The sequence below is a fragment of the Octopus sinensis genome, linkage group LG1 (genome assembly GCF_006345805.1).
Source record: "Octopus sinensis linkage group LG1, ASM634580v1, whole genome shotgun sequence".
In the NCBI taxonomy this organism is placed as follows: domain Eukaryota; kingdom Metazoa; phylum Mollusca; class Cephalopoda; order Octopoda; family Octopodidae; genus Octopus; species Octopus sinensis.
The window spans coordinates 150,352,423-150,372,422 of NC_042997.1; the positions used below are offsets into that span (position 1 = coordinate 150,352,423).

A 20,000-nucleotide genomic window follows, 5' to 3' on the forward strand; every position below is an offset into this window, starting at 1 on the left:
TACGTATGCAGTGTGTTATAGCATGTATGTGTATCCATAAGCATGCATATGCGTATGTGTGTAGAGATGTCTGTACGAACGCATATACTTGTATATATATATATATATATAATATATATATATATATATATATATATATAATATATATATATATACATGCATATATGTATATGTATGTATATATATATGTATATATATACATGCAAATATATATATATGCTTATATGTATATATATGCACGTATATATATATATATATATATAGAGAGAGAGAGAGAGGTTGTATGTATGTGTGAATGAATGTTTGTATGAATATACACTACTACGAGCAACCTTTTCCGAAATATACAAAACAATGGAGCCTATACTCCTCCTACTACTACTACTACCACTACAACTACTGATATTACTGCTAATTACGTTACTATTGCTTATTTTATGCGAGCTGTTTGAAGTCTCACCCAGAGACCTCATGTTACACAACGTTGGACTTTCATAGTTATATGTTCATTAGGATCACCGGTTCTCGTAGGGTATTTTCCATGTAATGCCTTACTTTGCCATGTGCTTCACAGCAATGAGATTTCCTATCATATGTTTTGTTTTTTTTGCAATTCGTTTCTGCTATCACAGTGTACTTCTCTCTTTCATTTTTGTATCTCAGCCTCATTGATTTTTAAATCCTGTACATGCTCTTCTTTGCTTCTGATATGGAACGTATAATTTTGTGAACTTAATCCCTTACTTGTTGGGAGCATAATCTCTTACTTCATACCTTTAGTATGTAAACTCTATGTACATCCGTGTTTAACTGATGTATGTGCTGCATTGTGAGGATCTCGTACAATTTTGTATCAATTTTATTGATTTTACTGATGAACAGCTTTATAATGTTATAGCTATAGGTCACAACAATTATAGCTAAGGTACTCATTGCATCAAACCTGTTTCGCGATAATTTGGTTTTTTAGAACAGCTCCAATTCTCCGATAACATTCTTTTCGTATTCTGCATTTGTGAGCGTTGGATGCCATCCCCTTCACATGCACTTAAATACTTGTAATTGTTGACGGGATCTAATTCTTTGAGACTGGTAAACTTGTCTATTTGTGTATTGTTCGTTTTCAGGAGTTTTCCCATAAAAAATGTGGCTGTAAAGCATTTATCAAAGCGGACTCCATTCCAACATCGTCACTGAACTGTTTTTACCACAATTAGAAACCGCTTCAGTTCCTGATCATCTTTCGTAAAATGTTATAAACTATCCATGTAAAGGATGCGATTCATATATCTTTCGTATTCTGTACGCCCATATTTTGTGCCACTCGACAGCTTATATAGAAGAATGAAATCCAAGAAAAGAGTAGTGATGTAAAAGAAACACCTTGAAAATGTCACAGTTTATGTCCATGTCACCAACATTCATAGTGCCTTCTCTGAATTCCGTATAAGAGTTGTTTTCAATTACTTCATATTCGACTGAAAGTTATCAATAACTAACAGATTTTATATATTTCTACACATATCGCAGATTGTCAAATACTTTTTGTAATGAAACCATGTAACAGAAAGATATTTGCTTTGTTCGTGGTAGTCATCAAGGGCCATTTTATTGATTAAAAGCTGGTCTTTACTACCAGCGATTATTAGCTAATTCATAACTAACGATGTTTGCTGTTTTGGTAGGGCTTTTCTTCCCCCAGTTTTAATATCTTTGTTCTGCACTCGATCTCTGAATTGGAAACTAATATTGTAGTGTAAGAGGTGTCTATTACGTCCATTTTCCTTCCTTAGTCCGTTTCGCTCTTGAATTTAATTTTACCAAATGAAAATGGTGTGTATGCATATCCAGTGTTCGGAGATATCTTGTAAACGGGAATATTCATGCCTGTGTTTTAGGAAAAGATCAAACCAACAGCAAACTTTTCGACCGCAGATTCATTTGACTTCGGGAGTTGATTGATGAGTTATCCATTTTTCTTAGTATTTCCGATATTCTCGCGTATTGTCCATATCGCCAAGGGTAGGGGGTTTCTTTCATAGTGATCCCAGCATGTGAGGTCTCTGGGAGGCAGGAAATCTTATCTTGATTTTAATTTTATCACAAATCAATACCCTTTCTCTTTATTAAATGATAATTCACTGCATCGTGTTCGTTTCTAACATTACATAATTTTGCATGATTCAGTTCGAAAGTTGACAATAGCTGCACTGTTTTATAATTGGTTCTAATTCTTATTAGCATATCTGACTTAGAAGGCATCCGCTGCAGTAATTTTGGGGAGGGGACTAGTCGATTACATCGACCACAGTGTTGCATTGGTACTTAATTTATTGACCCCGAAATGATGAAAGGCAAAGCCAACCTCGGCAGAATTTGAACTCAGAACGTAACGCAGACGAAATATCTCTAAGCATTTCGCCCAGCGTGGTAACGATTCTACCAGCTCGCCGACGGAGCAGCAATAACAGCAAGCAAATAAGAGACTACTATCACTCTCACCCACACACAGATACACAGAAGTATGTATGTATGCATGTTTGTGTATTCCCTGCAGCATCTAATTAAGGTCTCTATGATTTAAAATTCATTGAAGTCAGTTTGTCTTTTGAACATAAAGGTATCGATGAAAGAAAACCAGTTACTACATTGATTTCATTACATTGTCCTTGTGTTTATATCGCAAACAACATTACTTCATCTGTCACTTGAAACCATATTGAAATTTGCACTGGCCCTATTTAATGTATATCACAATTATAATTCACCAGCTAAACACTGAGCCTTTTCTTTCTTTTCTTTTTTTTTTTACTCTTACTATCACTTTCGTTCACCTCACTCATATTTTCCTTTTTTTCCCTTTAGTCGTTTATATACTGTCTTCTGCTGACTTCACTTAGGCATCCGTCAACGAATCTGTGTTTGGATTTGACTAGTGTAGTGCTATGACTTTTGACAGATTACTCAGCATATTCAACAAGGTCTGTTGGAGGTTTAATCATTTTCAAATATAGCCTGTTAATTTCTTCCTAATTTTTGTACATTGATACTTTATACTTCCCGTTTCTTTTAAACAACCCGGTTGGTGGTTGACATGCTCAGCACTTTGCTCTTACTCTATATTTACAAATAACAAACATTACATGATTTAGTGATTATCTTATGAATCTTACTATCTTAGCAATCTATTCTCAGTTGTAGCAGACGACTGCTTTCCGTTGGCAATTTCCTTCATTCTAAATACTGATTTTCGAACTGATTGTACCTTAGTGAATTATGTTGTGAAAATGTAGAAATATCACATCATGCACCTTTTCTTGAAAAAGACTAGGGCTAACCGTTGATAGATATCGATAAAGGAGAAATGAACATTTCAGACAGTAAAGTAGTGTTAAAGTATTTAAATATTTTTAACAATGAATTAATAAGTCATTCATTTTATCACTTCTTAAAACTATTTTCTTTTGTTTGTATTACGTGTTTTTTCTTCAATTTCTATTCTTATGCGTTATCTAAACAAACTAAAGGTGATAAATCGTTTATTTTGCTCACAGACAATAAACAAACTCTAGGCTTTGAGTTAAATCTCAGAAAAATTACGCTGAACAATTAATTACAAAATATTAAGCAAGTTTAAAACACATTTGTTATAGAAAAAATATCTGACGCAGAAGTTGAATTTAATAAATTGATAATCTTTGTTGCACGCAAATTTGATATCAAAATATATTTTATACATTTATTTGGTTTAAATTGGTGAATTTAAACATAGCACGTCAAAATATTATGAAGCCCCTTCTTCAAGTTATGTATTTAAGGTGGTAGGGGTGATGGAAAACGATACTTAGAAATTTCATTTGAGGTTGTCACATGACAATAGGACATATTTTATTTGTAACAAATAATAAGTGTTTGTTCTGGCCCTAGTTGCTTGCGTTTAGAATACGCCTCATCGTTATGAGACACTCTAATATATGAGATACAAGAATCAATTAATAATGTTACTCTACTTTCGGTGCTAATCTAATACCTCTTATATCTCCTCACTGTAAGATAAATGGATACCTTTTGTTTTAGTCTATGGATACTTAATGGGAAATATGACTGGATCAAAACTACTTACGATCCTATTAGCGATTAGACATTCTACTCACCCATGCATTCACATAAATAAATTAGTATTGCTTTCATGGGACTTTGTTTGTTTACAATACTAAAGTTAAATCAGGGAATATGAACGTGATGAAAGAGAGATTTAATATTGCTTAGAATCTTACCAGTTTCTAAAGTCTTGTACCCATGGGTATCAAAAGTAAATTACATATTTGCTTCTTTGAAGAGAAGAACAATTTTGTGTCCATACCTTTGTATTTAAATCTGCATAGTATGTATATATAGACATATATCAGTGAACGGACACATCTCTCTCTGGCTCTCTCCTCCCTTTCTCTTACTATGGCGTACATTTTGTATAATGTGGTTCTGAGTATGATCCGATCTGCTTCTAACATTATTCTAGTAGCCTTTATAATTTTCGTGTTTTTGTGCATCTCCAGGTGACAGGAATATTATGAGCAGCAATCGAGTGAATTGTACCCGACCTGTGGTTTAAATTGCCACTGTTATTGCACACAATGTCTATCCGAGTTTACATCGTTTTGATTTGAAAGCTAGAAGTGAATGCGGAATAGTGAACCAACTCTACAATAAGTAGATATACGATATATATATATATATATATATATATAAGTTGAAAAACCTATCGATGTGTGTTGCTTTGTAAGTGCACATATAAGAGTGTCTATGTTTCTGGACTGTAAATAACCTATAAACGTTAGTTTATGGGCTTGTATGTATAGATGTGGTTGTATATTTCCAAGCACAATGTCGGTTTGTGTTACGTGTGTGCAGCTAACTGTATATCAACAATATTATGAATAACTTCATAAGTGAATATGCCTCGTATGCCTGCCTGTGTGTATGTGTGTGTGTGTGTGTGGTGTGTGTGTGTGCGTGTGTGTGTGTGTGTGTGTGTGTGTGTGTTAGCGGCATTGATCTTCCACTCGTTTCATTTGTTTATGTGTTTGCATGCGATTTTGTATTAGCGTATATCAGTATATTCACTGACAGTACGTAGTTAGGTACGTGTTTGAGTTTCTGTGTCTTTATGTTTGAATACACCAGGATCATTACTGATTCTTGTAGTGTTTCTGCTTGTGAATATGTGTACTGTTCGTTTGTGTGAATGTGTGTGTGTATAAATATATTGAATGAGACAGACTATCATTGATAGATGTTTACATGTCTATTTATGTGAATACTAAGCATACATGAATGAATATGTCATGTTCGAAAACAAGTTAATGCATGGCTAGGATATCTTAACTCTGTGCGTGTATACAGATATGTGAGAGTAATATATTGCCTGCTTTACTCTTCGCAAGATATAACGTGCATATGAATATATCATTTGTATATAATATGCTCTGGCATTGTATTTATACTATAACACGCGCTCAGACACAGACATACACAGCATGTATGTGCCATATTGTATTTATCAATGTGTGCTTAGCAATACATTTGTAATTGATGTACTTGATAAACTAATTACTTGTATGTATATATCAGTGAGTGACTAGATATGCATCAGGGTATTTTTGTGTTTGAGTGACTATGTATATATCCATTTATGTGCATTTGTGCTGGTGTAATGATAGTTCTATGTGTGCATATATGCAAGAGCAATATTGTATGACTTAACGTGTATGATATCATATGCATGATATATGTATGTGAATATATCGTGCGTCAAGGCAGTTCTATGTAACATATGTGTGTACGTATGTATGTATGTATGTATGTATGTATGTATGTATGTATGTATGTATGTACGTATGCATGCATGTATGTTTTAGCTGAGTTTACTTTTGAATATGGTGATTTGTATCTATATCCGAATATAACATGGAATAAAACATTATGAAATGGTTCAATGCACTTCTGAGAAATATCATGTGTATATGAGTAAATTTAAATGCGTGACAAATTTATTGCATGGTATGATTCAAGGCTTGATGTGTGGATGCATGCATTGCGTTTATCAAGGTATATAAATATACACATATATACGTGCAACTGTATATGTGTACTATGTATGTGCATTTGTACATGATGTAATGAATACACGAATATATTCACTTCTAATTTAGGCATAGTGCCAGACATTTTTGAGAAAGGAAGCAGTACATTATATTAACCTAACTGTACATTATTTCATAGATCCGCTGACCTCCACAAGATTTGAATTCACCACACAAAGAGTCGTAATTAAACATCGGAAGGCATTTTCAAATCCGATGCTCTACAAATGTTTTGAATCAATCGGTGAAGTATCAGAAAGCTTGTGACATGCTAGAAGTTATACCCAGATATCCTGTTATAGCCAGCCCTTATCTTGAAAGAAATTGTGTACATATCGGATGGCGCAGTTGTGTATTGGCTACAGATGTGATGGTACAATCATGGTTTAATGCATTTGGCTAGCCAGCAAAATCAGAGGCGTCAGTATATTCCCAAAACTAGAGGAGTACTAACGATTCTGTCAGTTCAACGACTTAATTGTGATAATAATGAGGATAATGATGATAGTTGAATGTGATGCTTCAACAGAGACGCTAATAGAAAAAAAGTTTATATTTGTGGTAAACAAACATTGTTTTCATATATGTATCGCTGTATTTTTTTCATTGCATTCCGCAAACCTGTTTGTAAACAATTACCTAATGACTTATTCGAGTGAGTCATTGAAAAATATGTATTTGGGAAAATGTTTTATTGTTCGGTACGTGTGAATTCATCTATTGACACCGGTATGCACACACACACACAGACACACACAAATATATGTGCATATTATGTACACCATCTATGATAGCATTTGTTTATACTAATAAACATATGCATGTATATATATATATACATACATATATATATATATATATATATATATATATATATATATATATATATATATATGTATGTATGTATGTTAGCCGACCGCACTCATGTTTGCCTGTATACATTCTGTGAAGCTTTACATAGCGTCGTTCGGCTATCGACTGCTATTTCCAGCAAACATCAGTGCCTTATTGTGCCACAATTTCCCACACACATAAACACTCACATATACACGCTCACACACACACACACACACACACACACACACACACTCACACACAGTGTACGGGGAATAAACTGTTGTGAGAATTACGGAAAAATGAAAATAATACTGACATCTCATTTTAACTGATATATTTACCAAAATTACATAAAATTATCTTGAACTTCTAAAGAGAAAATCGATTCAATAAGATCGCTATTGGCTTTAATCACAACCTCCAGATGACTTCGGAATATCATGCAACTCTTGTGGTTGGTCTCCATGTTTAAGTTGGTAAATGCTGCCGTAATCCTTGCCTTCAGTTCATCTTTAGTGTTACGCACAACTGAACCCCATCTGTAATAACCAAGGGGGTTGCAGTGTGGGGATTCAGGTGGTCAGATATTATGGATGGTGTGGTTGCAGAAATTGTCTGACAGCGATGACAGTTCTCCTGCTTGGCTGGCATGGCTTAGAGTACTCTTGTCAGATATACGGTTTTATAGCAGCCACCCTCTTGACTCAAGGTAGCACTACCTCCTCCAGGCACTTGCTGAAGGCCTCCGTGTTAAGTCTGAGGCTGTGTGGGAAGATGAATGGCGGTATAACGTCGCCATCACTAGAGATCACTCCAAACACGAATTATTTTTATTACTCTCGGTACATGTTTTGTGGACATGGCAAGCCAATGATTGTTCTGTGTGTTTACCATTGACCTTGGCAGGATTTTTCTCGTCTGATAAAAACCAAAACTTGTCCATTTGGAGGGGATACTTGAGTTTGTTCACAAGCTTCGTAGCGTTGTCTTTCCTCTTGTCTTTAATGGTTAGTGATAAAAATAGGCCATCTTTCTTCTAGTTTGAGGAATGTCTTCATGCACTACCTGCCTGATAAGAAGCTGAGGCACTCTCATGTCCTTAGTGATGGATCTGATTGGCTTCGATCGTTGTTAATCATGGTTTTGATCTTAGTAACAAACTAAGGAGTTTTTTCTTACCAGAACAATCACAGTGAATTTTCCGAGCTGCCGTACCTTCGTAATCACCAATTGACTCGTCCAACTCATTCCGAATTCTCTGCTCTGTTCTGAGATTGACACCGAAACACTCAGAGAGTATTGACGCTTCCGGCGCGAATTCCAAGCACCTGTCGCTTCCAAATTTTGGCAGAGTGAATTGCATCATGGTGTTGTTTTTCCCACAGAGGGTGCCTAACTGAGCCTACTATACTATACAGTCAAAAACATCAAAAACAAACATTGCGCATGCGCAAAATAAAAATATAGTATGGCCATAATTTTCCCATCGCACCCTGTATGTTTGTATGTACATATATACATATAAGTATGCGTATAAATATGTATGTATGCATATATATATTATATATATATATTTGTAGCTATCTACGTTGACATTACTATTTGTATGTGTGAGTGATCTGCGTGTATATGTACTCTTGTGGTAGCTTTATAGGCGATTGTACACGCGTTTTCATTTTGTATTTTTCAATGCAAAATCTCTACAAGCTGTCAAACACATAAAATCTTCTGCATGTGTACACGTGTGTGTAAGCATGTACTTACCTGTAAGTTTTTGTTTATATTTGTCATTGTTTATTTACACGCGTGTCAATATATACGTTTCTATGATTCATTCTTTGTATTATCCTTGCGAAAAGATTTCTTCATATCAGAGTCACTTACAAAATATTCTTTTCTCATTTATATTTCTGAACGTTGAATTGATTTCTAAGCCAAACAATTTGTTGTATATAAATTTATCACAAAAATACAATCCATTTTATTTCTATCTCATATGTAAGCTGACAACTAAACTACGAAATTATGTTCAGAGAACAGATGTTTCCTTTTAACCGCTTGTAGATCTTATTTTAAATGAAATAAAATTTTTACTCGGTTTTAAATGCCTGGCAAGAAATAGAAATGCACACACCTGCTTGTATGTGTGTATATACAATGTACACACTCACGCGCACATATATAAGTGTATGTGGATATATACGCGTGTGTGTGTGTGCGTGTGTGCATACATTATATATATATATATGCTCCACTGGCTAGCAATAACACTGCTAGACACTACCTAATAAAATGCACAAGATGTGCAAATATCAAGACTAAACATTTATTTATATATTTCATGACTTGTTTCGAATTTATCGATCGTGTCAAACTAAAACTCAGTTATTGGTCTGACAGGTAGAATAAGATCGAAACATTCCACAGTTGATCACTTTATCATTAAACATAGACAGACATACGAATATGTATGTAAGTGTATGTATACATGTAGAAATACCTCTGTGTGTATGTGTGCTAGAAGGTGCAGTCCATTAGTATCTTTAAAAGTAGTCAACATGTACTTATTTTATCGATCCCTTGAAGAGTAGACAGCAACGTAAGATATGGAATATTTGAATCCAGAACGTAAGGGGCCATAACTATTATGCTTTAAAGCATTCCGTCCGACATTTTACTGACAAGTTTTCTCCATTGATCTGTTAATATTTATAGTAACAAGTGTATATATGCAAACAGGAATGGTGCCATCGGTTTAACAAGTCAGCCGTTAATGCACTTCTGCTAAAATAATGCTTCAGCTTTGATGAAACAATGAAAGAATGATGAAAATGACTATTAACTAAAGAAATTTTTTAATGAAACCTCTGTAGATAATATACTGACTTATATTCATATTATCGCTGATTGTATGATATGAATTTTGTAATGTTAACGTTTTGAACAAAATACAAGGATCCATTAAATTTATAGACAAATTTAGGACCACCAAGTATAAAGGCAGATTTAGAGATAGCAACCAATCAAACTTTACATAATACACCCATCAATGTTATTAATGCAATGAGAAACACTATGGTTAATTTTCTTGTATATTACTTTCTAAAACATACAATATGATTATGGATGGCATATCTTCGACCATAGCACTAATTCGTTGGAGCTTCAATCTTGTGAATGCATAACCTCTACCTAGTTATTCGATCAACTAAATATAGAAGTAAATTTCCCTCAAATGAAATCGCACCAGGTTATTTTAATACGGAATATACATTCTTTAAAATTGCTCTGCTACATAGAAATAGAACTTTTCGGAAATAACATCCAAATGGAAAAAGAATAAGGAAAATTAAAATCAGGAAATCAAGCAGCATCGTGGTAATTCTAGTACAAATAATTCAGGTTGAAATTAACGAAGGCAAGAAGTGAAAAATCCTAGCCAAATATAGAAACTATCGACTAGCAAAACAAAGCAAGCAACAGGATGTAAACCCAAACTACACTTACGAAAAAAAATCCTAGAGTAATACGAAGATGTTATTAGCAGACATTTTTTATTAGAGATTTCGTCTATGAGAATAATCATAAGCGGTATATATATATATATTATATATATATATATATATATATATATATATAATATTATATATATATATATATATAATATATATATATATATATATATATATATACATACATACATACATACATACATACATACATACATAAGCCATCGAAAAATGGTTAGAAAGATAAAAATCTCACGATAAACTAGCGCCTACAATGGAAAACGTATGATGAGTGAGCATTTTTGGACACATACATACTTATGGAGATGGTCTTATCTGTAGAGAAAAAAACATTCTGGAGAGATTGTAAATGTTTGTAGCACCACGAAGAAACGCAAGTATACCATACATAGTGTTTAATATGTAAAAAATCTTGTAGATGCAGAGAAAAAAAAAGATGTTCTGTTTTATTAATCCATATTTTTTAGAAGATAATGTATCCATTGCTTTTCTGTGCGATATTAACACATTTCAGTAACATAAATATTAGACTGAAAATTGACAGACGTACTATCATGTAATAATAAAATTTCCCTTGCATATAGATGTCTTTAAGACTTATGTTGGGGAGGTCAGAGAAGACAGAAATTCAAAAGTGAAAGTTGATATGAATTCATTTTCAAAAAATGCACAAAAACCGCTGGGAAAATAATACAATCTACGAAAGCCTGTGACGTTATGCTAGATAATGTGAGTGACACCTGAATTTGACCAACAACTTGAGAATTAACACTAAAGACAAAGAATTCTGATAATAAAAACTCACAAAAGATAAATATAACCTTATTCCGGAAACCACTGCAGGCTGCTGCAACAGAAAGCTATATGTGTTGAAGATAAAAAAGAGAGCAACGAACTTTAAATCGGTTCCAAATGAAAACAGAAAGTGTGGAGAGGAGGAACTAAATACTGAAAGCCAGAGTCATTCACGCAAGTCATCGATTGGTACTTAATTTTATCAGTCTTCAAGGGATAAAAATTACTCTGACCAGGATTGAGTTTGAATTCGAAATCACAACGTACAGATTTGAAAGACATACTATAGAACATTATATTCTGTTTAGTCAACACTCTCACCAACAGTAATAACGATTCGTTCTATATTTACCACAAGGCTGACATGCTAGAAGGGTTACATTACAAAACGGAATATAAAAATGCTTCTTTATACAGCAACAAATGCTGTGTATGTGTGTGCTTAACTAATGATAATATGAGTTGCAATAATTGAGTGAGACACTTAGAAAGAGAACCTTACCTGGATTTGAGCGCAGAATCTTGATAGGCTCAATTGTAAGCTGAAATCTCAATCAAGTCTCAAAACATAATACACCGCAAGTAAATACGGCACGGCCTCTTATCTCACGTTCTGAGGACTTAACCAGTCCAGATGATTTCAAATCTAATGGTTATTAATAACAGACAGTATTAAACTTGTATATTCATTTCATACAATAGTGAATAGTATGCAGATGTAATAGAATTTTTGTAGTTCGAAGTACTTTGATTGCTGATTATATCTTTTAGATTTAGTACTATATATCTCAGTCAATGTAGATTTTAGATTTAAGATATATATCTTATTCAATGTATTACACTATTTGTTATCGATTCTTTTCAGGATTTTGTTCCTATATTCTAACTCCAAATTACATTAAGAATCATATCAAAACATATTGAAGCACCAGAAAAGACCGTATTCTAAATACAATTCCGAAGCGAAAATGAGGAACTGAATTTGCTGTATGTGTGCGTACGCATATATGCGCGCGCGCAATCACACACGTTATATATATATAATATATATATATATATATGGGAGCAAACAAGTGGGTGAATTCACACATATAGGGGTAAACAAGTGTGTATACAAACATGCATACACACACATTACATATATATATTACATATATATATACTGAGATATATCTATCTCTCTCTCTCTCTCTCTCTCTATATATATATATATATATATATATATATATATATATATATATAGCGAGAGAGAGAGAGAGACAGAGAGAGAGAGACAGAGACAGAGAGAGAGAGAAAGCGAGAGAGAAAGCGACATGGCCTCAAGTGGAAAATGAATAATTTTAGTTCAGATAGAAATATTCTCTCCATATGGAAAGGAAAATCAGATAGATTTGCAATAATGTTGTTCAACAAAACTTGAACACCTATTTTTGTCAATAATCAGCCCTAAGTTTACTGTGACATTCTGCAGATATAGGCCGATTAGATTCACTCTTATATTTCTCTTTCTTCACACATTCTCCTATACAAAGAAAAATGTAAAAAAATTCCTTCTGTTTATCTTGTCTGTACCTAAAGTAATTTTTCTGTCATAGTTGACACAGTTCTATTCTCACTCGCTCACTGATTCCAATTTTAATAATTGTCTCTTTTCCCCATACGCACACACAAGTACGTGCATATAATCCCTTTGGCTTCCGCACTGTTCCCATCTTCCTAATTCCGTTTAGATTATATTGTTCAAATCGTGCCTACTGAAGAAGGCCTGGGTTTCGAGTGCCACGTAGTGAGAACAAATCAGTGATCATTCTTTTTCGAAGTGAACATCCTAACCACATGACTAAAACTGTACTATTACGTTATTAAACAACAGAAAATCCGATATTATGTCATGTAGTCTATGTGTGTCTCTACACCATCTACACTGAAGTTTCTTCACGAAAACCTGCTGTATATAACATCATCAATCTCTTTACCATTCTCCCTTCACTTCTTCACCCTTAACCAATAAATAAATAAATAATACACGGTTTCCGGTTGTATTCAAAGTCAGTCATATTCAACGGAAGAGACGGTTAGTAGAGAACGAAAAAAATAAGAACCTGCACAAAGTATATAGAAATAAGTACGAAGTATTTTTACATAGGGTTTTTCTTATTATTCTTGCTTTTTACTTACTGACACATGTCAAAGCAAATAAGGTTGGTATCATTTCACGAAACATCGAAAATCAAAAAACGCTCTTCGGCACAAATAGGAAAATTGAATCCCTTGAGGGAACTCCCGGGGCTTTCTTTCTTCCACTTTATTTTTCTTTCGCTGATAAGACATTCAAACACATTTGATTTGTAGCTGTTGCTTTTGTTCATTTTACTGATTTATTTTACTTAGTGAAGAACGGCTGGAGGTATAAGGAAAGAGGGATACCGTTGTTTTTTCTATTTGTACATTCTCGAATAGTTTGTCCTACATATATATATATAGGATTACATACGCAGTCACGCATATATATATATATATATATATATATATAGTAGAAATATGTTACGAAAAGAAAATATAAAATACACGTGGAAATGTAAGGGTAAAATATGAAAAATCAACGAAAATGCATATTGCAGATAGCAAAAGGCTATTTATGACATGTAGTGACAAATATATACATTTAAATTGACTGAGATAGTAATATGAGTCATAAAGGTCATTATTATGAGATGATTATAAGATGTTAATAATAATAAAATGTGACCTCGTGTGTACCGTTGGCGATTTTTTTCCCTCTGTCTTCCCTTCTCTGGACCTTTCCTTCTCCTATGTTTCCGACGAAGAGCTCCACTCGAAACGTTAAACCCTCCTTCTTTCCTTCTTTCCTGAGCGTCCAATAATACTATATTTGTTCCACGTCCTCGCGTTGTTGTGTTGTTTTGTGCTTTCTTGTTTGGATTAACTATATATATACAAGCTCGCATAAAAAAAAACTAGCATGCAGTCACATTTACAAAATCCATATATATGGTGACACATAAAATTCTGTATATAGGTACATAGCCAAACACTGAAACACAATGGAGCCTCTTCCATTCTGGGTTCAAGGAACAAAACTGCGCTGGTAGTGGTCCAACAGATTTACGATCCGGTTATTGTAAACTGAGGTGGCGGTAGCTGGCATCGATTACGTGTATAGAGAATCTGTTGAAATATGCACAAAAAGATAAAAAAAGTATTTCGTTTGCACTACATGTAGCTTTGATTCACCTCCAGAGAACCAACAATATCGTACTTGTTACTTTATCCTTGCTGTGAAACATATTTGTTTACTAATCTCTCAGTGCGACATGTTTTGCTTCGCGCAACCACACATATTTACAGTCTGGTGACAATTTAGAGAATTTTCCCGGAATACGAAACAAGACTCAGTAATGTCGTAGAGATTTTCATGTAAAAGAATATACTTTTGAACGGTGAATCATAAAGTAATTCACTCCTAATTACTCTCAAATGACCTCGTTGTAAGTACAAGTATCCATACACGACTTCTCGTCTATTTTTCAGTTCAGATTCCGTTAATTTCGAGTTTATTATTCCTTATTCCGACGCCGCTAATATAAATATCACGCTAATTAAAAGAGCAGTTTGCCAGTTGATAAAACAGCTGGAAATTCATATAAAGAAACGTGAGTGAAAATCCATAACACAAAATCATACTAGCAAGCTTTGCGCAAACAGTATTTCTATACATATTTAGATGCTTATATACATTTTAAATATGCATATACATACATTCGTTTATATATATGTGTGTGTATCTATGTATGTAATGTACATTCATATATACATAGATATGTGTGTATGACTACATACAGACTGGTACAAAAGGAGGTTAGCAGGTATATTTTTATTGTAAAAGTAGGCCTGGACCTGTGAAAAGGTGTGTGTCACAGTGAAGCCGATAGACTATAAGAATGTGTCAATGTTCAGGGCGGACATTTTGAGCATTTACGGGACTAATATTGTGCAATGCTTTTTAAATAATATCATAAAATATACAACTATACAACTGTAAGCCTACTTTTGCACCAGCCTGTATACTCATAAACTTATACATTATGCTCACACATACAAATATATATATATATAAATCCCTAGATGGTACTTTCAACGGTTTTTTCTCAGTGTTGTTGAGATGAATTTGGCTCTTTATAGCATTGAAGATAACCTTAAGGACCAAGTTGTGCCTCCATGTATACCTGTTCAATGCTAATGAACAGTTGGAAAGAATATGTTTTAGTGTACCGACCTTTCCACATTTGCAGATGTCATTCTCTGAGACGTTCCATCTTACTAGATTCATAGGTGATGGCAAAACATCATAAAATGAACGAATCAGGAAACTCAGCCGAGATGTCGTCCACTTCCACATCTCATCCCAACTTATCTTCCTCTCAACAACATGTTCTTCCCATCTCGTCATCTGACCATGATGAACACATACTTTCGGTTCGAACAGTTTTTTTTATAGGGCTCCGTTTTTACAATCCTGTAAATAATAATGATTTTTTATATAAGATTTAAGCTTATATATATATATACAAGTATATATGAGTTAGAGGTTAGACAACCATCTAATGGATAATAAATATTCAGTGTGCTACTGGATAGATATCTATTTATATTCAAAAGTTTACTGTTGCAAGTACAGTTGAACAATAGGTACAAGTGGAGTAAACAAAAGTTTATCCAGAATTTATATAAGGCAATTAAGAAAATGGAGAAGAGATTCAATTAACAATCATCAGTAAGATTTATTTATTATAATCATAAGAATAAATAAATAAATAAATAAATACAACTCCACTCTTACATCTGTTTCCACTTTGGGGTTCCAGAATGCTAAAATTGACATATCATACAAAAATTGAACTCCAAAGTTTCATCAGAGGGTCAGTAAGTCCATAATGGTAAGGATACGAGGTAATAAGTGAAAAAGTAAAATAGAAAAACCCAAAGCTGTATTCAGAAGTTGTGAGATCACATCTGATTACAATTTGATGGACGAGATTATCTCTTCCATCAAATTGCAACAAGATGTGATCTCACAACTTGTGAATATAGGCTTGGACCTTCCTTTTTCACTTTTTACCTTGTATCCTTACCATTATGGACTTACTGACGGTCTGATGAAACTTTGGACTTTAATCGTTATATCTGTCAGCTTTAGCATACTGGAAGCCCAAAGTAGGAAGTTGTATTTATTTATTCCTATGATTATAATAAATACATCTTACTGATGTTTGTCAATTGAATCTCTTCTCCATTTTCTTTCTTGCCACACACACACACACACACATATATATATATATATATATACATGGATTCATGCACACATGTATACATACACCCATGAAACACACTCACGTATTCTTATATACAGGTATGCAAGTAAGACACTCAAGAGCTATCACGCTTTCTCAGCGTTTGACTGCAGCCGAATTCAAACGCGTTTTCTCCAACAAAATCTGCAACCGAACTACCTCAAAATCTACACGATGAATGAACTGCCAAATATGTTCGGTTATTCCGTCGATATATTGGCTTGGCATATACCACTTATTGTCGATTTTGGATTTTGACTTTCATGTCCGATATTTAGTTGGTTCTGTTCTGCTTTTGATTTATTAACTATTTTTTTTGTTTTTATACTGACTATGTATTTTTTTTCTTTCCTTTCTATCATTCGTGTAATGTATTGCAAATAGGCCAAGTAAAGTAGCAAGTATAATGTGAGAGCCATTCATTTTGCGATTCATAATCAATAGTGACTGCCAGTTAAAGATTCCAAGCATGTCATGAGCTTAACATTAAGTATACTTGTGTTCGAGTCTTCTGATCAACTCACATTCCTTTCCCGTCTTCAGCCATTTACTAGACATTTTTTTATGATTGTGATGTTGGTGTTGCTGGCTGTAAATGAGTTGATGGTTGATCATCATATATACTCAACAGCAACACTGCTACTCTTAATTCATTTCACCATTTTCCCCCTTTTCCCTTGCATTTCCTTCCTCTTGTCTTGTCCCCTTTCTCTACCACCACCACCACAAACATCTCCTCCTCCTTCTCTTCTTTTTCTTCTTCTTCTACTTCTTCCTGCGTCATTGTATCGTTTGTTTCCTCAATACTTCATAAATCTCATTTCACAGTCACCATAACTATGTGTATTATTGCAGTTACTGGGAACATTGAAGGACTTTTTTTTACATTATTACAACGACCTAAATTGTAGGCCTGTTCAGATATGCTTGTATTTCAATGTTCAACATTATTACAGTTGTGTTTATATGAAAACAAATCAACTTTATTTATGAATATGTGTATCAGTGCATGTGCATTCGTATGTATAGTTGTATACAATTATGCATAAGTATGCATATATCCATATGCTCATATGTGTGTGTGTGTGTGTGTTAGTGCGTGTGTATGCATGAGCTCACACAACATATAAATACATGCACAGCTAAACATTTTATATGCGCCCGTATAAAATGAAATATGCATTCATATATATGTACAATGTGTGTGTGTGTGCGTGTGTGTGACACAGAAAGAGATAGATTGATAGATAGACAGAGAGAGAGAGAGAGAGAGAGAGAGAGACTGTATGCCTTTTGAATATATACAAAACTAGCTAAAAGTGATAGACGAAACCTACAGAATATATAAAGGAGAACCATTCAAGGTTGTTTTATTCAAGAATATCCATTCTATTGAATTATAATCTGTTTTATTATATTATTTGTCTTGTAATTTTGATTATTATTCATATTTTAACATGATCATTTTGTTTCTTTTCATTGCAGACTGTAATATCAAACCGTGGACTTTCATGTGGGAAGTTTAGGAACGTCACCATTACAATGTCTTCCGTGAAATCCAGATCACAGCGGGCATGCGTAACGATGACGTCTAACTCCGTCTCGCAAATCTCCAGGTGTCATTCCTTGCGTCACTTGGCTGTAGTAGCAGCAGCAACTGCCACAAAGCATTTAGAACCGAAGCTAAATTCTCATTCAACACTAAATTCTGCGAGAGAAGAAGCCATGACGCCGACAAAAGCCAAACTAACACCAATATCATTATCACAGTTTTCAACATTTTTATTCATACCGCCTCTATTGCCATTCTCCTCTCCATTTAAACCTCCACCGCCAGCAACGCCGACTCAACCCTTACCCCTTTCTTCTTCTTCTTCTTCTTCTTCTTCTTCTTCTTCTTCTTCTTCTTCTTCTTCTTCTTCTTCTTCTTCTTCTTCTTCTTTTCTTCCTTCTCCTTCTCATTCGCACCCACCATCTCCTACACTTCACTGTACTTCTTCCTCTTGTTCTTTATCTTCTTCTTCGAATTCTGTAGTAGAAACGACTACGTTTTTCTCGTGTCCATGTTCTCTGCCTCACTATCTACCACCACCTCCTTCTTCACCCACCACTTCTCGTCTATCGTGCTCTGAGTCGTTACCGCCGTCCTTAATAAAACCACTACTTCCACAACCATCTCCTCCACCACAGTCGCCGATATCGGCATCTTCGACGTTAACATCATTATCATCATCGCCGGCGTCTGTTCCTTTTCACTGGATGAGTGTACTATTTCTTCTTCTTCTTTTCTCGCATTCAGCGCAACCGTGGGTGACTCAGCCCGAATTTCAGTGTCCTAAACAATGCGAATGCCATAACCTTCGTACTTCGCAGCTTTCCACTTCAATAGCAGCCCGCTGCCGAATAAATGAAACGATGAGTCGGTATAATTTCAGTGTATTTTCAGCCCCATATATTACTGTCCTGGTTATACAGTGCCAGGGCAAACCTTTAAAACCCGTTAACAAAATGCTCCGTAATCTTCCTTTTCTCGAAGAACTTGTATTTAAGGATTGTCATTTCAAAAGCATTCCTGAATATACACTGTTAGGCTTGAATAACTTGAGAAATTTTAGCATTTTTGGTGCTGATCAGTTGACGTTAACTTCAAACATATTCCACAAAGCGGTTAAATTGAAAAACCTCGAGATAATACACAGTGGACTTAAAACAATTCCTGTTGATATGCTTTGCAATTCTGTAGATGTTGAATTGCTTACTTTATCGCAGAATGAATTAACGCACCTGTCAGAATTGAAAAAACTTTGCCAGACTAACACCACCATTTTAGACCAAATAACACGCTTAGATTTGAGTTACAACTTACTCCAAACAATTCCAGCAGATTTCAGTAAATTATTTTCTGATATGCAAATGGTAAATTTTGTAGGTAACCAAATCGATAACATAGAAGCTGGTAGTGTCAGTGATCTTTATTATTTAACAGTTATGGATCTGTCAAAAAATCAAATCCAAAGTTTCCCACGTGACTTTTTAGAAAATTCCATTGGAATACAGCAGCTCGGTATCTCACAAAACCCTATCAAAACTATATTCCCATATTTTAAAGATCTTCAAGATTTAGAAGTGTTTGAAGCCGAGCATACTTATTTAGACAATAGTTTCTTCCGGGAAATTCCTAAAGGGTCTGCATTAACGAATTTAAACTTAGCACATTGCTATATGAGTAAAATAAATAAATCCCTGATGAGTAATTTGAAAAATTTAAGGCGTCTTGATCTTAAGAGTAATTCAATTTTATCGCTGCCTTCTAATGTATTTTC

At 34.2% G+C, this 20,000-nt stretch overlaps 1 protein-coding gene across 2 annotated transcripts in view; it reads left to right on the forward strand.

Annotated features, from left to right (window-relative positions):
• The window catches only part of LOC115210194 (toll-like receptor Tollo), a 306,397-nt gene that overhangs the window by 283,498 nt on the left and 2,899 nt on the right, over nt 1-20,000 (forward strand). For both annotated transcript variants that reach the window (XM_029778665.2, XM_036505668.1), the window contains exon 4: nt 18,163-20,000. This exon is cut by the window's right edge and continues 2,899 nt beyond it. In XM_029778665.2, the coding sequence (XP_029634525.1) occupies nt 18,220-20,000 (1,781 nt within the window). In that variant the 5' untranslated portion in view covers nt 18,163-18,219. The remainder of the gene's footprint in view (nt 1-18,162) is intronic.